General features: G+C 43.1%; 1 protein-coding gene across 1 annotated transcript; it reads right to left on the reverse strand.

The window, feature by feature from the left end:
• Positions 1 to 5676: 5676 nt before the first annotated feature.
• On the reverse strand, positions 5677 to 7093 carry LOC147616711 (NAC domain-containing protein 35-like). The gene is made up of 2 exons (XM_086777188.1): positions 6738 to 7093; positions 5677 to 6116 (listed from the first exon to the last, which is right to left on the reverse strand). The coding sequence occupies exons 1-2, from the start codon at positions 7000 to 7002 to the stop codon at positions 5677 to 5679; spliced, it is 705 nt and encodes a 234-aa protein (XP_086633314.1). The 5' UTR covers positions 7003 to 7093.
• Positions 7094 to 22500: the final 15407 nt, after the last annotated feature.

Here is a 22500-nt window from a genome sequence, read left to right on the forward strand (position 1 = left end):
CTGTAGAGATCTTGTAAATCTAAATGGGAAGGAGTCGTGCCTGGAAGCACCACTGTCTAGAATCCACTTCCGAGTATCTGTTGCGGAGAATCCTCCAACCTCTTCCCTGCCTGAAGAAAATGAAACATCGTTGTCCATCACTTCCAAGTGCACAAAAGCTGGAGTCTTCATGATTGCTGCTGAGGAATCTTCACCCTTCTCGATATTCCGCTTGGGACACTGCCTCCAATAGTGGCATTTCTCGCCACAAGGTCCTCTCTGCTTTTAGTTTATCGTGGTCAATTAACGGGCTTCTTCTCAAAAGACTTCTCTGATGAAGCCTTCCCTTTGCCCATGTTACAGCCTTTCGACCGTTGGCCAGTTAAGGCCTTCGAGAACCTCCACCATGAGGAGGGTTCATGAATCGTTCCTCCTGGTCCAAGACCATGGGCACAAGCTCCTCCCACGTGATGGTGCTGAGCCTGCCACACTAGTAATCAAAGACGAGTAAAATGCTGAGTACTGAGAGGGCAAGTGAGACAGCAATGTTATGGCCATGTCTTCTGATGATATCTCCTTCTCAGCCATCATTATAGACAACCTTAAATCTAGATTTTGAACCTTTGAGGTCTTTGCTTTTGATGTGAAGAGGTTCACAGAGCCCATAGGTAGAGGTCCTAATGCAACAAGAAGGCAACATCCAAGTGGGGTTAAGCAGATGACTCTACAAGGCTTTGGTGATCCAATCAAGACACTCTAGTCTTGCCCCTGCATTATGAATAGGTAAACTTTCAAATATATCTATATATGAGTTTGAATGTTTAATTTAACTTCATTTTCTTGGGCCTTAAGAAAACTCTTTTGATCTTGGAAGGTTGTGTTCCATCCAGATATCAATAAACTGAGATGGTGCTCTTGTGGAGGGCAAGTTACTTGTGGAAAGGCCATTTTCTAAGATCTCGACATCGAAGTCATGGAGGAGGTGGAGGTAACGGATGCAAATCATGGAGCTAATGCAAATGAGGAGGTGGGCCATGGAGGATGCAAATGAGGCCAATAATGCAAATGAGGACGAGAATGATGAGAAAGACCAGAAGGAGGATGATCTTTACATCGATGATGATTATGGTGATGAGATTCACATAGTGGAATCAACTTCTTATTGATCTTCGTTCCATAGGTCTTGAGGTGGACGGAAAAATTTGTCAAGACCTAGTAGAGGATGGGATTAGCATGTAGTTCTTTGTTTGTAAAATTAGGTGTCTATTATAAGAGAAATGTGATATTTTTATCTTTCCCATGCACTACAAATGACAAATATCCAATGACCCACATATTTTAGATATTATCATGTAAATTACTAGCCATTGTAATTCAGAGGGCCAATTCTAGCACGTAGCCCCAAACATTGCTAGATGTGTAGCCAGCATGGCCACACACGCAGCTAGTGGCTGTGTGTGCGTACATGCAAATAGCCATGCATTTGGTCGCATGTGTGGTTGCACATGTATGGCTATGCATCTCATTGCGCACCTAGCTGCACATGTTTTTTTGTTGTCTCCTCTCTCCCTTGATGAGCGGCCTGTTGGATGTTAAGACCAATAAGATCTTAACACCTGGCAAGAGCCCAACCGTCACACCACTTGCATGCATACTTTGTTATAGTTGTAACCATTCATTCTATTCAATACACAATTCTGTATGGTTCTTACCTCTGCGTGCTCCCTATGTGAGAGAGATCGCACTCTGAGAGAGAAGGTGTGTGACAGGGACTTTCTGTTTTCCACATGGTATCCATGGGTTGGGCTTTCCTCCCTGTGGTGGGTGGGCCTTCCCAAGCACACTTCCCGGTGGGTGGGCCTTCCCAAGCACACTTCCCGTTGGGGCTATTATGCCTGCTCGAGGATGGTGCACAGAAGAAGCCTGCAGCAAATTTCCCATATGATGGGGCTGATCTTCCAGACAAAGAAGGAGATTTTCGAGGCAACCTGTTGCCAAAAATAGTAGATTCAGCAGATGAAAACCTGATGTCAACACAAAACATAGGCATAGACCTACATAAAAACAAAGCACAAGAGCCGCACAAACATGCCAATGATGTTGACGCAGACAAAGATATGCAACCCTCACTGGAAGGGCAACACATATGTGACTTGCAGCCCCAAGGCATTGATGATGTAGATGTATGTCCCTTTGCTGGCCTAGATCTTCCATGCCTCAACGGCGGGGATTCAATATCAAGTAGTCACCCTAGTCCAACCTTCATGCACTGCCGAGATCAGCCACCAATCTTTCCTCCGACGATGGCCTAGTTGGGTTCTTGTTCGATGGCCATGGTCAACAAACCAAGGAGATTCGTTGCTTGCCGACAGCCCAAATCAATTCTTCACCCATGGCCATGATTCAGTACTTATTAGCAAGGACCATGTTGCAGCCATCATCAATGCTCTACATGCAGAATCTCCTTACAGCGCTAGAATTTAAAGGTTGTAGTACCCTTACAAGGGGGTCAAAACCTTCACAACAAGGGTGAAAACACAATTTACCTTTAAAAAAACAGAAGGGTTTTGGGAAAGTTAGTTATATGACTTTCCAATCTCTTCATAAAGAAAAGCTAGTTTAAAAAAAGCCCTAAGGGTGCCCTTCAAATTCTAGGCCTATCTCCTTATGCCGCTCCAGTGCAACCGTTTAAGGCTTTACTTGACCTGCATGTGTGCGTCCCCAAGCTCTCCTTAATGAATTCTATTGCAAAGAGAAAACTTATCCACCTAGCCATTGATCCTAGAGAAAACGTATCCAACCAGCAATTGATCACGTAATCTCAATATAAGCATAGATACCTAGGATCCAATGAACATAAAGTGTTCCATATTCACTTAAAAGATGGGATGGTAGTATCACACACACCTTCACTTAGATACAAATAAACACCACCCTACTCAGCTTAGGAGAAGGGAAATGTAAGTGTATTCACATATATGTGTGATAACAAAGGACACATGTTCTAACCCTATGTAACCACACCCTTTTGTATCTACCTCTTCATCCCCTATATAAATATAATTGGGCAAAGCCCTTACTGCAACTCAATACAATAACCTCCTATTATTTGTCTACGTCTTGTCTCTCTATGTATGTGATGACGATGGACCTGTTAAGACCTCATGGTCATCCCTATTATCACAAATCAATGATCAATAAGTTCTCTCTCTCTCTCTCTCTCTCTCTTTCTATGTATTCGCACTCTGTGTTAAGAGCGTAGTCTAGATTTCACAATGATGCCCAAAGTCATCTTTTATAAGAGGACCAGCAGCAAGGAACTAAAAATAATAAATAGTTGCAAGCTCATTTTTTTCATCGAAATTTGCCTACGCTGCTATGGATGAGGTTTGGGTGGCGTTTAGTGCAGCATGCATATGAGTGTTGATGCCAGAGAGTTGAGATTGGAGAATGTCCTAATCAAGTGGAGTGAAATCAAGAACAAGGCTTGAGATGTTTGTAGAGGTGACCTCTTAGGTTGGAGTAATATGAGAGCAACGTTGTCTATTTTAGTTGAATGTTCTAGCACAATACAAAAAAATTGGTGCATAGAGAGATGGGCCGCCCACCACCACCACAAGAGCCCAAGGCTTGAGCCTTGGATGTCTTGTTGAAATTGTTGAGAAATCAAACATGATTGAGCTTAAGGTGGATCAAAGTATATGAGAGACATGATTTAGTATGTTGATTAAGATAATACACATAATAGAATTAAGCTAATATCAAGAGAATAATGATAATTAAGAAATACATCACCATAATCTCATTGCATTAGTATTGTACATCCTTTTATAGCTCTCACGGAGCTCCCAACTCACAAGATGTGTGCACCCTAGTGCCAACCATGTGTCCATAAATTCTCACACTACATGTGCTCCCTTGCACTTTCCATGTGCTACCTTTTTGACCTTTGACTTCACCTTTTACAAATGACCATATAAATCAACCTTTGTCAATGTACCCTTAGTCTATTCCTCTTTTTAATGTGCATACTCCTCCCCTTGCTCTATTCATGTTGCACCCTCACACATTGCATTTTTCAACACTCCTCTCAATGTGATGAGTGTTCACTTAGACCTACACTCCAGACTCAGATGGTTGGAGAGGTCCATCTAGGTTGCTCTATGAGCTACACTGTTGGCTTTGTCTTGACACTTTAAACACCTAGAGAGTGGGGTTACAACCAAGGGTTAGGAGCCATGCTCATCATATCATCTAGAAGAGATAATCGATGTTGTCTCCATCCTGCGAGGCCATATCATTGTATTCCTTCTTTGGCATTACATTGGCTTCTCCGGCTCTCTTTTTATGCCAACAATCCTTTGCTATGAGACCAATTTTGCCACAATAATGACATGTTATCTTTTTCCTTGGCCCTTCTCTGGTCCTTGGTCCTGTTCCTCTTGAGAAGAGTGCTTTCTCCTCACTCGATGTAGCTTGAACTGTCTTCCCTCGAATCCGCTTCTCTTCTTCTATGAGTGCTACTTCCACTCATGGCGCAATGGTTAGATTCGGGAGGTTCTTCAATGTAGCCAATAAGTGCCCATACTCTTCAAGTGTCATGCTTTTTAACTATATGGCTATGGCATCCTCTTCTTCTATTGGTGCCCCAAGGTTAGCTAATTGTTGAGTTATACTCTTCATTTTGTTAAGGTGTGCTGAAAGTGATTTACTATCCTTAATGTCTAAGCTAAAGAATTATATTTTTAAGCTTATTTTTGAATTCTTTTACTTTGCCCCAAACATACATAGAGACTGAGGCGGAATAGATGAGATTAATTATTCATGGGCTGAAGTATAAATATATATGGCACGGTTACAACCACCAAGTCTGTAGTAATCTCAAGTGCATGATGATGCATGCGTGGAATGAGTTACATGTGAATAGCTACATTCCAACGGTTATGGTTACATATACAGAGGAAAGTTGCACTTTTATACACAGAGGTCTGAGGGAAATGGAGTGCCAATGGGTGTGGATCAGTGCCGATTCGAAATGTCATAGCTTTGCAAGTTGAGTAAGAGGTCATCGAGGCTGTCCGGACTGGAAAGGGAGCTGTCGCCCTTGAGTCTGGCGCGGAGACCGGGGCTGGGGGTCCAGAGAGCGGATGTGCAGGCCTCCTGCAATCTCATGTCCGGACAAGCTGATTTGGACAGCTGCTGTAGCTGGAGCCGTGAAGGTCTGTTTGATGAGCGAGCTGATTGTGGAAGGGTAGAGAATTCTTGACTCGGGGACGTAGCAATATCGACATCAATATCCATGAGTCTCTCATCGTGGGGGGAAAGTGTTTGCACGTGCGGGACGTGCGAAGCTGCAGAGCTATACGACAGGACGTCCTGCTTTGATGGATCATCAGCTGACGGCGTTGGATTCGGAGAAGGGCTTGCAAAATGCAGTGAGACCGCCGACGGCCGGTACAGTCCTGCTTGCTCCATGAATGCATTGTGCCGCTTAGGAATGGAGCGGGCTCCTTCAAAAATCATGCTAGCCGGCGTCGAAGCTGGCTGCATGAAACACCTAAGTCGAAGGCGACAGATCGTAGAGCCCATATTCTGTTTCACCAATATGTTCAAACCAATCGCCATATATTTGATGCAAGAAGAAAGAAGAAATAAAAACGATCAATATGTTATATCCTATGCTAATTACGTGAGAAATTAAACATTAGCATGTGCAGATGGATTGCGCAGCTGCTTAGATAGGAGGTTACGTTCATGAGGTGGGTGGACGGACGGACGGACCTCAGGATGGATACTGTATTGGAAGTGTTCATGTGAGGACGGGTCCACTCTGTACTCGTTCATGACCCAGCAAGTTTTGGTGCCCCTGGGTGCTTTGCCCTCGTAGAAGACCAGAGTCTTTCTCAAGGCTGAGAAGTATTGATGATGACTCTGATGATGCCGTGCCCTCCTGCTGAATATGGCGCTATTATGCGCATGGCTGCCGGCATGCAGTGGCTTGTCCGTGCCACTGGCCTTCCAATAGCCGGACTTGGTGAGGCGATTGGGCCTCTCCCCGTTGTTGCGGAACCTGCTAGAGCGAGGCACCAAGAAATACCGGTACTCCTCCGGCTCACACTGTCTTGGAGCCGCCATGGCTGCTTGCAGAAGGAGTAGGAGTAATTAGTGCGTGTTAAACCCACGGGTCACTAGCGACGATCTACAAGAGAAACACGAGCTCTTTTTCTTTAAAAATGTTAATTTATAAAACGATGTTTGTTGTTTGAATGCTTCACCTGAATTTCCCTCAAAACTTGACAATCAAACGTTTCATTAATTTTAACCCAATGGCTTAGTATTATAAAACAGGCCAACAATGCTGAAAACACATGATGTACTTCACACCCAGTGAATGCATGTGATATATAGGTGTTATTTTATAGAGTAAACCCACAGAGGTTAAGAGAAGGAAGAGAGAGATGCGATTGTAAGCTGGTCGAACCTTCTTGTTGTAAAACAATTGTAAGGTCGAACCTTCTGATTTATTCAAGCTGGTTGTAAACCAAGAGAATGTTCTCGTGCGTTTCTTTTCATTAGAAAAGAAAGCAAAATAGTACTGTGACTAGTGAGAATTTGAAGGGCTTCTCTATTATTTTAAGGACAACTAAATTTCTCAGAACCCTTCCATTCTTCCCCATGGAAGGGTACTGTAACTTTCAAATTCTAGCCGTGGTGCATGATGCCCATATCAAATTAAGCCGTTAATGAAGTAGTATAACCTGGGAGCTCCCAAGGGTCGTAGCTATAAAGATCGACGGTGGGAATGAGCTGAGCCGGAAGCTTGTGGCCTTGCAGCATCCTCCTAAGATAGTAGCCTACCAGCTCCTCTTCGGTTGGGTGGAATCGGAAGCCTGGCAGGAATGCATTCTCGTGCTCACCAGTATCATTACCTCTACTATCAGTTCTCTCCGCATATTGAACTAGATCAATATGCTGCGCCGCTATCGCGTTTTCGACAGCCGGTTGATGCGTTACTGATTCCATTAAAACAAGGATTCAGAATGGAGATGCTAATTGCTGCATCGAGGGCACACTCAGTCTATATTAATCGATAAGCTTATTGTAGTGCTGATAAGAGGCAGACTTGAGACTATATATAGCTAGGGTCGACAGCGCCGATATGAATATTCTAAGTGGTGTGGGCGTGCCGCCAATGGCATTTGACTAAATTCTTCGTTTCTGGTAAACCGAGCGACTGTGCGCAGACGCGTAGAATGCATGCATGCGTTGCTTGCGATCGCACTGGCGTTCCTATAAGAGACCGGCTTGCTTGACGGTCGTGCGGGTACCCATCGTTCATACAAAAAAAAGCTTGACCTACAGACTTATCGTAGTCAAGATGTCGCGTTGCGTGTTGGAAGTCCTGAGTCCTGACTCCTCACTCGATTGTCTGCTGTGGCCAAGACAAAAACTAACCTTCGATGGGTTTCCTCCTTGGTAAAAGTCTTTTGCACGACTCATGAAAAGTCATAGGGCCCATACATACATGGATGTTGCACTCCCTTTGAACATGAAAAGTTAGCGTTGAGAGAAATATGCCAGAATTATAACTTTTATTACTTAATTTAGTGACCTTAGAGTGACAATGTGAAAAGTCATTTTTTTTTATGTTGCACTCCTTTTGAACATGAAAAGTTGGTGTTTGTTGCCATATATATAGGCAGTGATGTGTGTGAATACACTTAGGACCGCCGGGGTACTTTTTCCCTCTTTAGGAGGTTTTTTCCCCCGGCTTGTATGTACGCCCATCATTCTAGGGCTAACTAATTTTTTGTACATTGACACAATCTAATACATTGTGTGTTGTGTGCATTCTTGCTTCTTCTTCTCCAAGCTTTGTGTGCTTTCCTGCAATCCTAATTTCAACAATTGTATCAGAGCAGGCATCGGTTCCCAGGGCTACGTTGCCAGCACCCTCCGACTCACGTTCTCCGATTGAGGTGAGCTTTCACGAGCGCTTGCATGTCCTTATACTCTGCAAATTAGCCCGTAGGACTGAGCATCCTCATAAATCGCATCTGAGGTCATTTCGGGCTCCGTTTTTGCATTGTAAGTTCTGCACAGGTGTTTTCGTAATTTTCTGTAGAAATTTCGACAGTGCAGTTTTCTGCAAAACAGGCATACGTATTCTATTGTGGACCGTGCTACATAGCACGAGTTGTTCTCTGTTCAGTCTTTACTTCATCACAGGTAGCTTTTGCATCAGTTTTAGGCTATGACTGATAACATCAATGATGTATTTCGTATGTTGTCTGCTGATGACAAATTGGATGGAGACAGCAACTACCCACTTTGGGCATACATGATGCAGCATGTTTTGGTTGCAAAAGGAGTGTGGAACATTGTGCAGGGTATGGATGTACGTCCAGGTTCTGTGGATATAGGATCTGTTGAGGATGTTGCAGGTTCTAGCAGCTCTACTATTGCTGTTGTTTTACCCACTGCTGTGAACAAGCTCGTTGGGATGGCAAAGATGCGCAGGCTCATGCCTTGATTGCACTTTCTGTCAAACGTAACATCACCCTACATATTCGTTCAGCTAAAACAGCAAAACAGGCTTGGGATATTCTAGCTGGTTTGTATGCAGGTCGTAACGAGGTAAAAATCTCTTACTTGCGTAAAGAGCTAGAATCGAAGATTATGCAGGAAGATGATGACATGAATGTTTTTCTTGCTGAGATTAAAGATCTCAAGGAACAGTGGATTTACCTGAGTCATATCAGACTTTTGCTTCCACGTGGAGACTTGTTAGTGAGAGGACAGACCTGATGTTGTCAAGTATGATACTTTAGTCAACAAGCTCTTGCAAGAAGCGTAGTCCAGGTATAACAGGGCAGCGTGCAGTTGATCAGGCATTTGTTACTGCCCAGCAGAGAAGAAGTGGTAAGGCAGTCCCTTCCATTGTTTCTTCTCCTATTAGTAGGTCTGCAACTTCTTCTCCTTCCACAGGTAGCAACAATAGGTCTGAAAAGGCTCTTGATAAAGGTAAGAAAAAAATGAGGTGCAACTATTGTAAGGCAACTGATCATGTCATGAAGAATTGTCCTAAGCTAAAGGCTAAAGAGGCAAAGAAGAAAGAGTCAAATGCAGCCACAATAGTGGATGCTTCTACAAATGCAGATTCTGCAAATGTTGTGTAGGATACAGAATGGGCGTTTAGCGTGTATTGCCAGTATGACCCATCTCTACATGATGCATGTTTGGCAGCTTCTATTGACTCTGATGTTTGGTATTTTAACAGTGGTGCTACAAAGCACATTACCTCACATTGTGATATGTTCACTTGTCTTGAGGCTGTCCCTAATGGGAATACTATCACATGTGCCAATAATGCTTCTTACCCAGTGAAGGGTATTGGTAAAATTATACTTACTGCTGTAAATGGCAGCGCTTTCACACCTTCAGATGCTTTGTATGTGCCAGGGATAAAGAAGAATCTATTGTCTGTCTCTGCGCTTGCTAGACTTGGACTTGTAGTCAAATTTGTGGATGACAGATGTACTGTTCATGATTTGACTTCTGGTGATTCGATTATTATATCTGGCACCTTGTTTCGTGGGCTGTATAGGCTCAATTCTTATGCAAGGGTGTGGAAGATTCAGCAAATGCAGTTTCTGATAAAAAGACAGTTTCAAATGCAAAACTATGGCATGCTCGTTTTGGTCATCTGAACTTTGCTAGTTTGGTGCGTTTGCAGAAATTTGATATGGTTGCTTCATTGTCCTCTCTTGAGGCACCATTGAAACATGTTTGTGAAGGCTGTATTTTGGGCAAAATGCAGAGTTCTATGTTTTCAAAGGATGGTTTTATGCGGGTCACTCACAAATTATAACTTGTACATAGTGATGTATGTGGGTCTATGCAAACTCTTGTACTTCGTGACTTTCATTGATGATTTTATCAAGGCATGCATGGATATATCCGCTGAAGGCAAAGTCCGAAGTGTTTTTGTGCTTCAAACAGTTTATGCTTATGGTTGAAAATGTATCCAATTATACTGTGGGCACCCTCCGTTCTGATCGAGGGAGGGAGTACATGTCTAAAGAGTTTGATACATTTTTGGCTAGTCGTGAGATAAAACACCAATGTACAGTGCCGTATACCCCTCAGCAAAATGGTGTTGCTGAGAGAAAAAATAGGTCACTTATGGAGATGGCACGATGTATGGTCAAGAGCCAAGCTTTGCCACATGCGTTTTGGCTTGAGGCTGTCATGTGTGCTGCATATGTACTCAACAGGTGTCCCACTAAGACCTTGCAGTCTATTACTCCATACGAAGCTTGGCATGGCAGGAAGCCTTCTATTGGTCACTTGCGTGTCTTTGGTTGCTTGGCCTATGCTTTAGTGCCTGTGCAACAATGCAAAAAATTGGATGATAAGGCTTTCAAATGCATTTTTGTTGGTTACAGTGATGAGAGCAAGGGTTACAGATTGTATCATCCGCAGTCAAAGCGTATCTTGATTAGTCGAGATGTTGTTTTTGTGGAAGATGCTGTGCAGCCTTTGTTATCATGTACCAAAGAGACAGGTTGAGCTCACAGGATGTATTTGATACGTTGTTGCCTCTATTTACAAGTGGAAATTCAAATGTAAATCCTAATGAGGCAAATACTCAGCCTATGCAGATTTCAAACGACATCATAGATCAGCCTATTTCTGATGCAGATTTACAGGATGTAATTCATGAGGATAGGACTGAAAATGAGCAGGCTAGAGGTATGCCTAAATGGCTGGTGCAAACCTTGCGTGATAGTAAAATTGATACACCTATATCTAGTCGTACTCGTTTAGGTTTTCAGCATGCCTCTTATGCATCAGATTATTATGCTTTGGCTGTGTCTAGTATGTATGAAGAGGAAGAACCTCTTCAGAAAATTGGTTGGCTGCAATGCAAAGTGAATATGATGCTATAATGAAGAATGGTACATGGTCTTTGTGTGATTTACCTATTGGTTAAAAGGCCATTGGATGTAAGTGGGTTTTTAAGTTGAAACGAAAGCCAGATAGCAGTGTTGATCGCTATAAGGCTAGACTTGTTGCAAAGGGTTATGCTCAAGAAAGGGGCATTGATTTTGATGAGACCTTTGCTCCCACTTGTCGTATGACTACCATTCGTAGCATTTGTACATTGGCAGCTCATAATGGTTGGAATGTACATCAGTTGGACATAAAGACTGCATTCTTGAATGGAGATTTGCATGAGGAGGTGTATGTATCGCAGCCTCGTGGTTTTGTTCAAAGAGGGCAGAAAAACAAAGTGTGCAGGTTGAAAAAGACTTTATATGGTTTAAAGCAAGCTCCACAAGCTTGGTATGAAAAGATACATGCATATTTGACTGCACATGGTTTTCAGAATAGTCCAACATGCTAAACGTGTGGATGATGTACATCTAATCATTGCTCTCTATGACAATGACATGCTGCTCACAGGACCAAATGAGAGTCATATTGCTGATTTTAAGGCTGATTTGAATGCCTCTTTTGAGATGTCAGATTTGGGGCATTTGCATCATTATTTGGGGATACAGTTTAAGCAGTGTGATGGAGGTATTGCTTTGTGTCAAACAAAGTATATTGAGACATTGTTACGGAGATTTGGCCTTGAAGATTGCAAGCCTATTGCTACTCCAATGGAGACAGGTTTGAAGTTGAGTCTTCATGATGCTGGAGATCACTTTGATGTCACACTCTATCAGACAGCTGTTGGTTGCCTCATTTATGTATGCATTACGAGGCCGGACATTCAGTTTGCATAGCCCAGGGTCTCACAAGTGAGCAGGTTTATGTGCATTGGAAGGCAGTTAAATGCATCTTTCGCTATTGAGTGGCACCATACATCTTGGGTTGTTTTATCCCAAGAGGGGATCGTTGCCGCTAGATTTACATGGTTTTTCGGACTCAAATTGGGCTGGTTGCTATGACACAAGAGTGTCCATAAGTAGTTTTTGCTTCATGCTCGGTAGCTCATGCATATCTTGGTTGAGCAAGAAGCAACCTACTGTGGCCACTTCTAGTTGTGAAGCTGAGTACAGGGCAGCTTTCATAGAGCTACGGTCGAGTGTGTGTGGCTGAGACGGCTTGTGGCTGACTTGGGTGTTGGACTGGAGTCTGGGACCTCTATCTACACTGACAGTCAGAGCGCATTGGCAGTTGCAAGAAACCCAGTTTTTCCTGCTTGCACAAAGCACATTGAGGTGCATTATCACTATGTCAGGGAGAGACTCTCAGCAGGAGAGATCAACTTGGTCTATGTGCCAACACAGGACAACCTCGCCGATCTTTTCACAAAGGTGCTTCCTGGTGAGAAGTTCAAAGCTTTCCGCAAAGCTTTGGGCTTGCTCCCCTTTGTGGACTGATCTACTTCGGGCATGGCACTTCCCTATAGATGAGTGCCAGCTCTCATTCACACCATCACTCCCAGGGAGGATTTGTTGCCATAAATATAGGCAGTGATGTGTGTGAACACACTTAGGACCGCCGGGGCACTTTTTCTCTCTTTAGGAGGTTTTTTTCCCCGGCTTGTATATACGCCCATCATTCTAGGGCTAACTAATTTTTTGTACGTTGACACAATCTAATACATTGTGTGTTGTGTGCATTCTTGCTTCTTCTTCTCAAAGCTTTGTGTGCTTTCCTGCAACCCTAATTCCAACAGTGTTGCCCCTTTGATCTTGTCATTTTTATACTGACAATGTGAAAAGTCATTGGTGTGTTTCTTTCATTAATGAGTGCAAAAAATAAAGAACAAAAGTCCCATAGAATCCCCAAAGGCCATTGAATCCTTGACTTTCATCCCTTTTAATTTCCTATTTGCTAGAGAATAGGCTAGGAAAGCTTGAAAGTGAGAAATAAAGCCTAGGATACATGCACTTGCTTTTTGTAACTTAGCACTGAGCCATGTTATGGAATTGCTAATGGGAGTAGGTTTTCCCTTCAAATTTTTCATTTCTTGGAATTGCCTCCTTAAAGAGTTTACTATTTGCACAAAAATGGATCATTCATATCCTCAAAATAGCTAGGAACACAAATTATTCATGGCTAGGGAAAGTTACTTTTGAAATGTCATTCTTGGGTTTAGGTGGATGCATGGTAAGGTGGACTTGAAACCTATGTCCTGGACATGGCTTTTAAACTGGTTTTTAGACATTTGGAAGTCATTTTCCCTCATTTTCTCCCACATTTTGTACATTTGAAAAGCTTGAAAACAAAAAGCAGTAACAAGCAGCTCGTGGTGCACTCATTTTGCCACCTCTCTCGCATCTCTCTCTCTCTCTCTCTCTCTCTCTCTCTCTCTCACACACACACACACACACACACACACACACACACACACACACACACACACACACACAAGCTCTCTCTCTTTCACAAACTCACTCTGTCTCTTTCCATCTCCTTTGTACCCTAAACTTGTTGCCGCCTTATTGTTTACCCCCCCCCCTCTCTCTCTCTGTGTATTGCAGGCCCCTTACTGTTGTTTCATTGACACACACACAAACGCATGGACCTTTCACCCATCATAGACTCCCAAGCATTTAGAGGTAGATGTAGAAGATCAGCCTGTGTAGAGGATTGTAAAGTTTTCTGCCAATGCAATCAAGGATTATTATGTGTAGATGAAGCAAGAACAACATGCAAGAATGAAGTCTAAGATACAAGAAGAACAGGAGCACAATGCAAGTCATGGTGCAAACCAATAGGATTGTGAAAAATAGAATTAGAATTAGAAAATAGAATACATCACAATCATGCCAACATACCATAGTGATAGATTCATGATTGTGTCTGTGACTTCCAGTATCTTGCCACATCGCAAAACACGTCAATTAGCTGCATCTAAGCTGGTAACGAGCCTACTTCCCTGAATTATAAATGCCATATTTATGGGCGCAATATTCTCCAATTGCCTTAATTCTCTAATATTTTCTGCTTCAATGACGTTAATTTCTCTCTATGGATCCTATTTGATTCTTGCCATGCATCATCATCTGCTAGATCATCATAAAAATTATCACAATCATTGGTAGAACCAGACGGTTGTGTGAGACTGTGTGTGGCAGTAGCCTTCGGTTGTGCCTCCTGTTCTGGTTGTGCATGAGGTTTTGGTTGTGCGGCATCTTGTGCTTCTGCTCTTCTCTGAGTCCAAGAGCGGGTGTCCTTGTTGTGACCAGCATAGGTGTTCTCAACTAGCCTTGCATGAGGATGGAGGGGCAAGACCGTCAAGATCTCTAGCATGCGACGAACAAAAAAAGGTGCCGCTAAACGGTCATATCTATACCTTGATCTACGGAGTGTATCAAAATCCCTAGGCATTATTGTAAGCCTATGGGCATGGGCAACGAGGAAATATGCATCTTCAAAAAACTCTATGAGCCAGTCTTCAATAATTTCTTGGAGGCAAAAAACTGCAGATGCTTGCCATTGCATGCCAATACTCAAGTGTTCACGAATTTCACGCACAAGCCTTTGAAATGGTAGCCTGGCTATTGGAGGTTGCATATGTTGCTCAATCTATCAAAGATCTTGCAGAACAGCCATGTGTGCTTGATATCTTCTCCTCCTACCTTGCACCTGAAGAAGGCGACTCTGTAAGCCTTTCACTTATATCTACCCTTTGAGTAGTTCGCTTGGTATGCATCATCTAATAAATAAACTCAGTAAGATGACAATCAAAAAATTATTCGGAGTCAGTATCGAGGGACAAATGGACAAGCAGGATGCCTGCTCGCAACTAATCGCTTGGTATGGATCCCTGCTAATAAGATCTTATTCTATAGTCCATGAGCAACATGACCTAAAGGGGAGTCAATACCAAGCGATATGGGGCCAGCAGGATGCCAACGAGCCTCTTATTGCTTTGTACTGACCTCGTGAGAAAAATGACACAAGGGGTCAATACGAGGTCAATACCAAGCGAAATGGGGCCTGCAGGATGTCACAAGCCTTATATCGCTTGGTACTGACCCCGTTAGCAAAAAGACTACAAAAGGTCATCAGTACCAGCCAGCACGATTCCAACAAACCTCTTATCGATTGGTACTGACCCCGTGAGTGAAACGACTGCAAGGGGTCAGTACCAAGCAAAATGTGGCCTGAAGGATGCCAATGAGACTCACATTGCTTGGTAATGACCCCACGAGAAAAATGACCATGAAAGATGGTCAGTACCAAGTGATATGGGGCTTGCAGGATGCCAACGAGACGATTGTCACTTGGTACTGACCTCGTGAGAGCAACGTGTCCCAAGGGAAGTCAGCACCAAGCGATATGGGACCAGCATATGGGACTAGCATGATGCCCACAAGGATGCAATGGATGTAGAGGCGATGGTGTTGTTTGAGTTTGGGGGGGTTAATGGGGAGGCAGATGCAGTCATGAGGCAAAGGAAATAGGGCACGACGATAATGTTTCCTAAAATAAATCAAACACATACAGGAGAGGAGAGGAGTGAGAGTACCTAGCATATTGCTGTGTCATTCATGTGTCAGACCTTATAAATGCCACTTATGATCAATCAGTACTACACACCGGGAGGAGTGGTGCTAAGACCACGTGGCACACGAGACCACGTTGGTCTTTAACAGCCCCTATCTCCCTTGGGAGTTTCATTCATTTGTGTCGAGTTCCCTACAACAATTGCCCTTTGCGTCGCCCCTCTACATCACCATCACCCCTTCTTCTTCTTCTATTTCCACAAGCAAACTGAGGCTTTTAATCAAATCTACAGGCATGCTTTTCTCTCTATCTCTCTCTCTAATTAAATGCTCACAATATTCATTTTGAACACACACACACGTGCACACGCACACACACACAACTTTCCAGAAAGAAAAATTTTTTGCTTTGTCTCCAATAACCTTACTGAAAGAAAAAATTATATGATGTTTTAATGAACCATAGCATGCTAAACTGTGATGCATGCTCATTTTTGAAGGCATGGGATGAAACTGTTATTTGAAGGGTTAATTCTATTATGCCATTTTTTCCCTAGGCATTACAAGGGGATTTTGAAAAATTCACCCTTCAATTTTTTGGTGGCCTTATATGAAGGGTAAAATGGCTTATAAATGCATGAGACCTTATAATGCCACTCATGAATAGGAGACCACCACATGAGTCTAAAATGGCCCAAATCTCCTTTGGGGACATCGAGCTTTTTGCCCACCCTAAACCCTTGGTGTCAAGCTCTCTGTCCTTCTTGTCGTCCCTTTGCATCGCCATCGCCATCATATAACCTGTGCCTTGCCATTGCCATGGTGTCGATCTCCCCTGTTGCCATTGCCAAAGCAGGTATCCTTGTAGTGCCTTATAGCTTATTCTTATTGACCCCCTTTTCTTTAATTTTGTTATCTAGGTTAGTACAAAGTGGTAAGGGGCTTGCGAATATCACGTAGGCCCCCTACAACTTGGTATTGACCCCATGATCCATATGGCCTCGTATTTACCCTCATGTCTCTCCTTTTATACACAAAGGGTCAGTACCAAGCAGTATGGAACTCGTAGGCATCGCGTAAGCCCCTAATCGTTTGATACTAACTCCCTTTTGTTTTCTTTTGTTTTGGGGTCTTTCATTTTGTTATGTGGGTCAGTACGAAGCGATAAATAAGGGGCTCCTGCACATCGCGTAAGCCCTCTACCGCATAGTATTGACCCCATGATCCATATGGCCTCGTATTTACCCTCATGTCTCTCCTTTTATACACAAGGGGTTAGTACCAAGCGGTAGGGAACTTGTAGGCATTGCATAAGCCCCTAATTGTTTGACAGTGGACCCCTTTTGTTTTCTTTTGTTTTGGGGCCTTTCGTTTTGTTATCTAGGTTAGTATGAAGCAGTAAGGGGCTCGTGGACATCGTGTAAGCCCCCTACCGCTTGGTACTAACCCCATGATCCATATGGCCTCGTATTTACCCCCATGTCTCTCCTTTTATACACAAGGGGTCAATACCAAGCGGTAGGGAACTCGCAGGCATCCCGTAAACCCCTAATCACTTGATACTAACCCCCTTTTGTTTCCTTTTATTTTGGGGTCTTTCATTTTGTTATACTTTGTGGTAAGGGGCTTGTGGACATCGTGTAAGTCCCCTACCGCTTGGTACTGACCCCCTTTTGTATTCTTTTGTTTTGTGGTTAGTACTACCAAGTGAATAGGTGCTCGCATGCATCACCTAAGCCCCTTATCTCTTGGTCTGACCCCTTGTATATTTAGCATGCTTGTCCTAATCGACGAAAATGTTTCTTTAGGCATGTCAGCTCCTGAGTTGGTGGACACTCTTGGAATCAGGTGACGAGGCGAAAGAGTCTTGCACATAAAAGTTATATATATTTCTATACAATGCACACCACTGTGCTCCTGAATTGTCTTTAATGTTCAATGAAGAATTTCCTTTTTTTGAGAACATTATCAAGATTTCTAGGATTGTTCTCGGTGATCAGGAGCAAGATTATGAACAGATACTTTTTGGCAACACCGTGATGTGGCTGATGGTGAACATATGTTCATCCATCTGATTTTGTAACAAACATGTTGAGATATCGAGCTCATCTAGTGAGGCGGTGGACACTGATGACGCGCCTGAGGGATAGGCCCCACACTTACACCACTAGCATGGTTGGTGAGATCATGGGTGATATGCGGCCAGTGGGATGACAAGCTGTGTGACAGCCATTCTAGAGACTAGCATAGTTATAGCGCCAGCTCATTTAGTTGGGTTCACACTATGGAGAACCCTAGTATATATTTGGTTGAGTACCTTTCATATTGTGTGTGTACTCTTATCTTTGGTGGGTTGTGTTGAGTGAAGAAGAAGAAGATTTGTTGAGTGAAGAAGAAGAAGATTTTCAGCCTCTCACCTTGTGTGCTCTCTTTTAGGGTTTTGTGAGTGTGTGTGTGAGCTTGCAAGAGCTCAAGCTCTCTTCTCCCCTTCATCTTTTCATGGTATCAGATCCTGATTCATGCTAAGGACTGAGCTGCAAGCAAGAGAAGCACAGGAAGCGGTACGAGGGTAAGAGCTTCAACTACTCTTCCCTATTTGTGTTGGTGACTACACCCTTGTCGGGAGCTCTACGGGAGGCATTGGTAAATGATCTCTGATTGAGGAGCTTTCTTCGCGGGAGTAAAGCTAAAGGACAACTATAGCGTCTTATCGGACAAAAATTTTCGGGCCAAAAACGCGTTTCGGGCACGTTACGACCTCCGTTTTTCAGAAAGCAGGCGATTTCGCACAGCAGAACTCTATTTTAAGAACTACAGGAAGACAGATTGGTTGATTGTTGCAGACACAGACATTTGGCATAAAAGAATTGGACATGTGAATGTGCAGAGAATGAAGTCTATGCAGACTAAAGGAATTGTGTGACAGGGCTGCCAAAGTTTAAAGTTGAAGGTATGTAGAGAATATGTGAAGCATGCCAATTTGGAAAGCAAACAAAGCATGTATTTTCACGTAATAGAAATGTGAGTAGAAATGCCCTAGATGTTGTGTATTCAGATGTATGGGGTCCTATGAAGACCACGTCTATGGGAGGCTGTAGGTATTATGTGACATTTATTGATGACCACACAAGGAAAGTGTGGGTATACTTCATGAAGGAGAAGAGTGAGGTGTTCACTCATTTTTAAAATTTCAGAGTTATGGGGTTGAAAAGCAATCAGGGAAATATGTAAAGTGCCTAAGGTTAGATGGAGGGGGAGAGTACTTCTCCAATGAGTTCTTTGAATTTTTGAAGAAGAATGGTATTCGGAGACAGTTTACATGCAGGTACAGTACGCAGCAAAATGGAGTTGCTGAGCGAAAAAATAGGCACATTGCTGAGATTGCGCAAGCATTGATGGAAGAGAAGAATATCCCGCATAGCCATTGGGATGAGGCTATTTCTACAACAGTATACATCATGAACAGGACTCCAACTGCAGCCATACATGATGTAACTCCAGAGGAGAGGTTTACTGGGGTAAAAAACCTACTTTGTCTCATTTGAAAGTCTTTGGATGCATTGCATATGTGCATGTGCCACATGAGCTGAGAACTAAGCTGGATCCAAAAGCAAAAAAATGTGTGTTTATTGGATACTCCCTTGAGCAAAAGGGATACAGGTGTTATAACCCTGCTACACGTGAGTTGAGGGTAAGTAGGGATGTTGTCTTTGATGAGATTAGTAGCTAGTATGCTGCTGAAAAAGAAGCTGTTGGGGCTGATGTGAGTGGAAATGTGGTTGCACAGAATACAAGTCAGCAATCATAGTCTTTGAGTGGACCAGGAGAGTCCTCATCTAGTGGTTCAGCTGATAGACCATGGAGTGGCAGGCTGCGTCATAATACCAGTCCTGCAAATGTGATTAGTACATCATGTAAAGGAAAAGAGAAAGTGGTTGAGCCCCTTAGTATGCTTGACATTTCTGTAGGGCATTCTCATGTTGATGGAGAGTCTAGTGGCTCAGAGATGAGCCTTGATGAGGAGCTTGGGATACCAGAAGGCTATGGAAGCCATGAATACAAAGCTGTGAAGATTTGGGAGAGTGAAGAATCCTGTGCAGAGGCTTACCTATGATGGTTATGTGGCACATCACTATGCATACATGGAAAAGGTTGTGCAGGTTGTAGAGCCCACATGGATTGATGAGGCTGTTGGAAATGTGTGTTGGGAGAAAGCTATGGATGAGGAGATGGATGCACTATATGGAAATGAGACTTGGGATTTAGTGCAATTGCATGAAGGCAAGAAAGCCATTGGATGCAAGTAAAACATAACAGTGATGGAAGCATAAGCAGGTACAAGCCTAGATTGGTAGCCAAAGGATATGCGCAGACATATGGCATTGATTATGAGGAAACTTTCAGCCCAGTTGCCAAGATGGCAATAGTGAGAGTTGTGATAGTAGTGGCTACGTCAAAGAAATGGTCTTTACATCAGATGGATGTAAAGAATGCATTCTTGCATGGGGATTTGCAGGAAGAGGTGTATATGTTGCAGCCATCTGGTTATGAGGATGTGAGTCACCCGGTGCATGTTTGCAGGTTGAAGAAAGCCTTGTATGGCTTAAAATAAGCACCAAGAGCATGGTCTGACAAGATTTCTGAATATCTTGTCACTACTATTGGCTTTCATGTAGCCAATGCAGATTTCTCGCTGTATGTGAGACACAGTCATAGAGGGATTGTGCTTGTTGTCACCTATGTAGATGACTTGATCATTACCGGGGACCATGATGCAGAGATCTTTGATGTAAAGATCTTACTTCGACAGAAGTTTGAGATGAAGGATCTGGGGGAGCTCAGATATTTCTTGGGCATTGAGGTGATTAGGTCACCACATGGTATTGGATTACTACAGAGACAGTATGGCTTGGACATGTTGTCCAAGTATGGTATGACAGGCTGTAAGCCTATCTCAGTGCCATTGGATCAGAATGGTAAGTTGAGTGCAGATTCAGGAGAGATTTTGGAGGATCCTACTATGTATAGGTGCATAGTAGGAAGCTTGATCTACATGATGATCACCAAGCCAGATTTGAGTTATGCTGTTGGGTTGGTGAGTCAGTTTATGCAGGTTCCTCGGAAGCCACATTTGGATGCATTGATACGCATACTGAGGTATGTGAGGTCTACTTTGCATTGTGGACTATTTTATGAAACTGGACAGAGATATGTGTACATGGGTACATAGATGCTGATTGGGCTGGTAGTATCTCAGATAGAAGATCTACTAGTGGCTTCATGTTTTCTTTGGGGAGTGCTGCTGTGACTTGGAGTAGCAAGAAGCAGCCTACGGTTGCTCTATCTAGTACAGAGGCCGAGTATAGAGGTGTTGCTATGGCAGCATGTGAGGTAGCTTAGTTGAGAAAGCTACTGCAGATTTGGGTCTATCAATTGGATAGACAAGTTGTCATTTTGTGTGACAACATTAGCAGTATACAGTTGGCCAGGAACCCAATTTTTCATGCTCGTACGAAGCATATAGAGGTCCACTACCATTTTGTCAGAGAGAAGGTCTTGGCAGGAGACGACCTTGTTTATGTCAGCACACAGGATCAGGTCGCTGACATCTTCACCAAAGCATTGGGTACAGAGAAGCTCCGTAGATTTAGGGCTTCGCTTGGTGTACATGAGATGGAGTTGAGCTCGAGGGGGAGTGTTGAGTATCGAGCTCATCCACTGAGGCGGTGGACACTGATGACCCGCCTGGGGGATAGGCCCCACACTTACACCACTGGCATGGTTGGTGAGATCATGGGTGATATGCGGCCAGTGGGATGACAGGCTGTGTGACAGCCATTCTAGAGACTGGCATAGTTATAGCGCCAGCTCATTTAGTTTGGTTCACACTATAGAGAACCCTAGTATGTATTTGGTTGAGTACCTTTTATATTGTGTGTACTCTTATCTTTGTATATGGTGTGTTGAGTGTTGAGTGAAGAAGAAGAAGATTTTCAGCCTCTCACCTTGTGTGCTCTCTTTTAGGGTTTTGTGAGTGTGTGTGTGTGTGCTTGCAAGAGCTCAAGCTCTCTTCTCCCCTGCATCTTTTCAAAACAAAGTCATGAAAAGAAGGCTAAGCATTTTCTTGAAAAGATCCCCACCTGCAGCAATAAAATAGAGGCCCATTACACTCAAAGAAGTGTTGCCTTCTCCAATACAGTTATGGATTTCTTTGTTTTCTGCATCTCCTTATTACTGAAGACTATGAGCCCTAGACAATGGATTTACCAAGTAGTCAAGTGCTAATCAAGGATGATGGAGTTGAAGAAGAGGTGGCTATCGATCCAGCAAAGGAGAGGGAAGAGGCCGAAAAGGAAATGTTTTCCACTAGTACGTGGTGTTGATGCATCAGCACCCATGAGTATAATCCCATTGGAAGCCAGTCCACCTAATGAGAATGAACATGGGGACTTGTCACTTCCTTCTTTGCCTAGCTTTATTATGGCAGGCCAATGTTATTATGTATTATTAACAGACATTATGCATCATTTTAATATTCGTAAGACTATTGCTTGGTTGCTTTAGCAAATTTTACTGAAGCAGACACATGGGGTGGGTAGAGCAAGGAGTTCATAAACATCTCCTAGTTGATTCTGTAGTCCAAGACTCTGAGTATTTGCTTGGCAAGGATATTTTAAAGGACATGTTCAATGAAGCTAGGACATATGAAACCCAGTAATTGTAGACCGTCTTGGTGTGGCAGATATGGGCAAATATATAATAGTTACCGTACATGAAGACTGTAAGTCTATGATCCTTTTGTGGATAAGCAAAACGCTTGAGGGTGATGAAAATCAACAGGTAATAGTACCAAATATTTCTTAAGCTATTAGTATTTGTTTTACGTGTATTTTGTCAATTAAACATATTACATTGCTTGTTTGCAGGTTTTTGTATATGATGATGATTTCCTGAAGAGAGCAGGAGGCTCAAGATCATCCGATGTTAGTAGTTCAAAATCAACAGGTCATTGAAAGATACTGGTCTCGTGGAATATATAAGATATTTG

Source organism: Cibotium barometz, chromosome 38 (genome assembly GCF_041138505.1).
Source record: "Cibotium barometz isolate CiBa-2024 chromosome 38, ASM4113850v1, whole genome shotgun sequence".
NCBI lineage: Eukaryota > Viridiplantae > Streptophyta > Polypodiopsida > Cyatheales > Cibotiaceae > Cibotium > Cibotium barometz.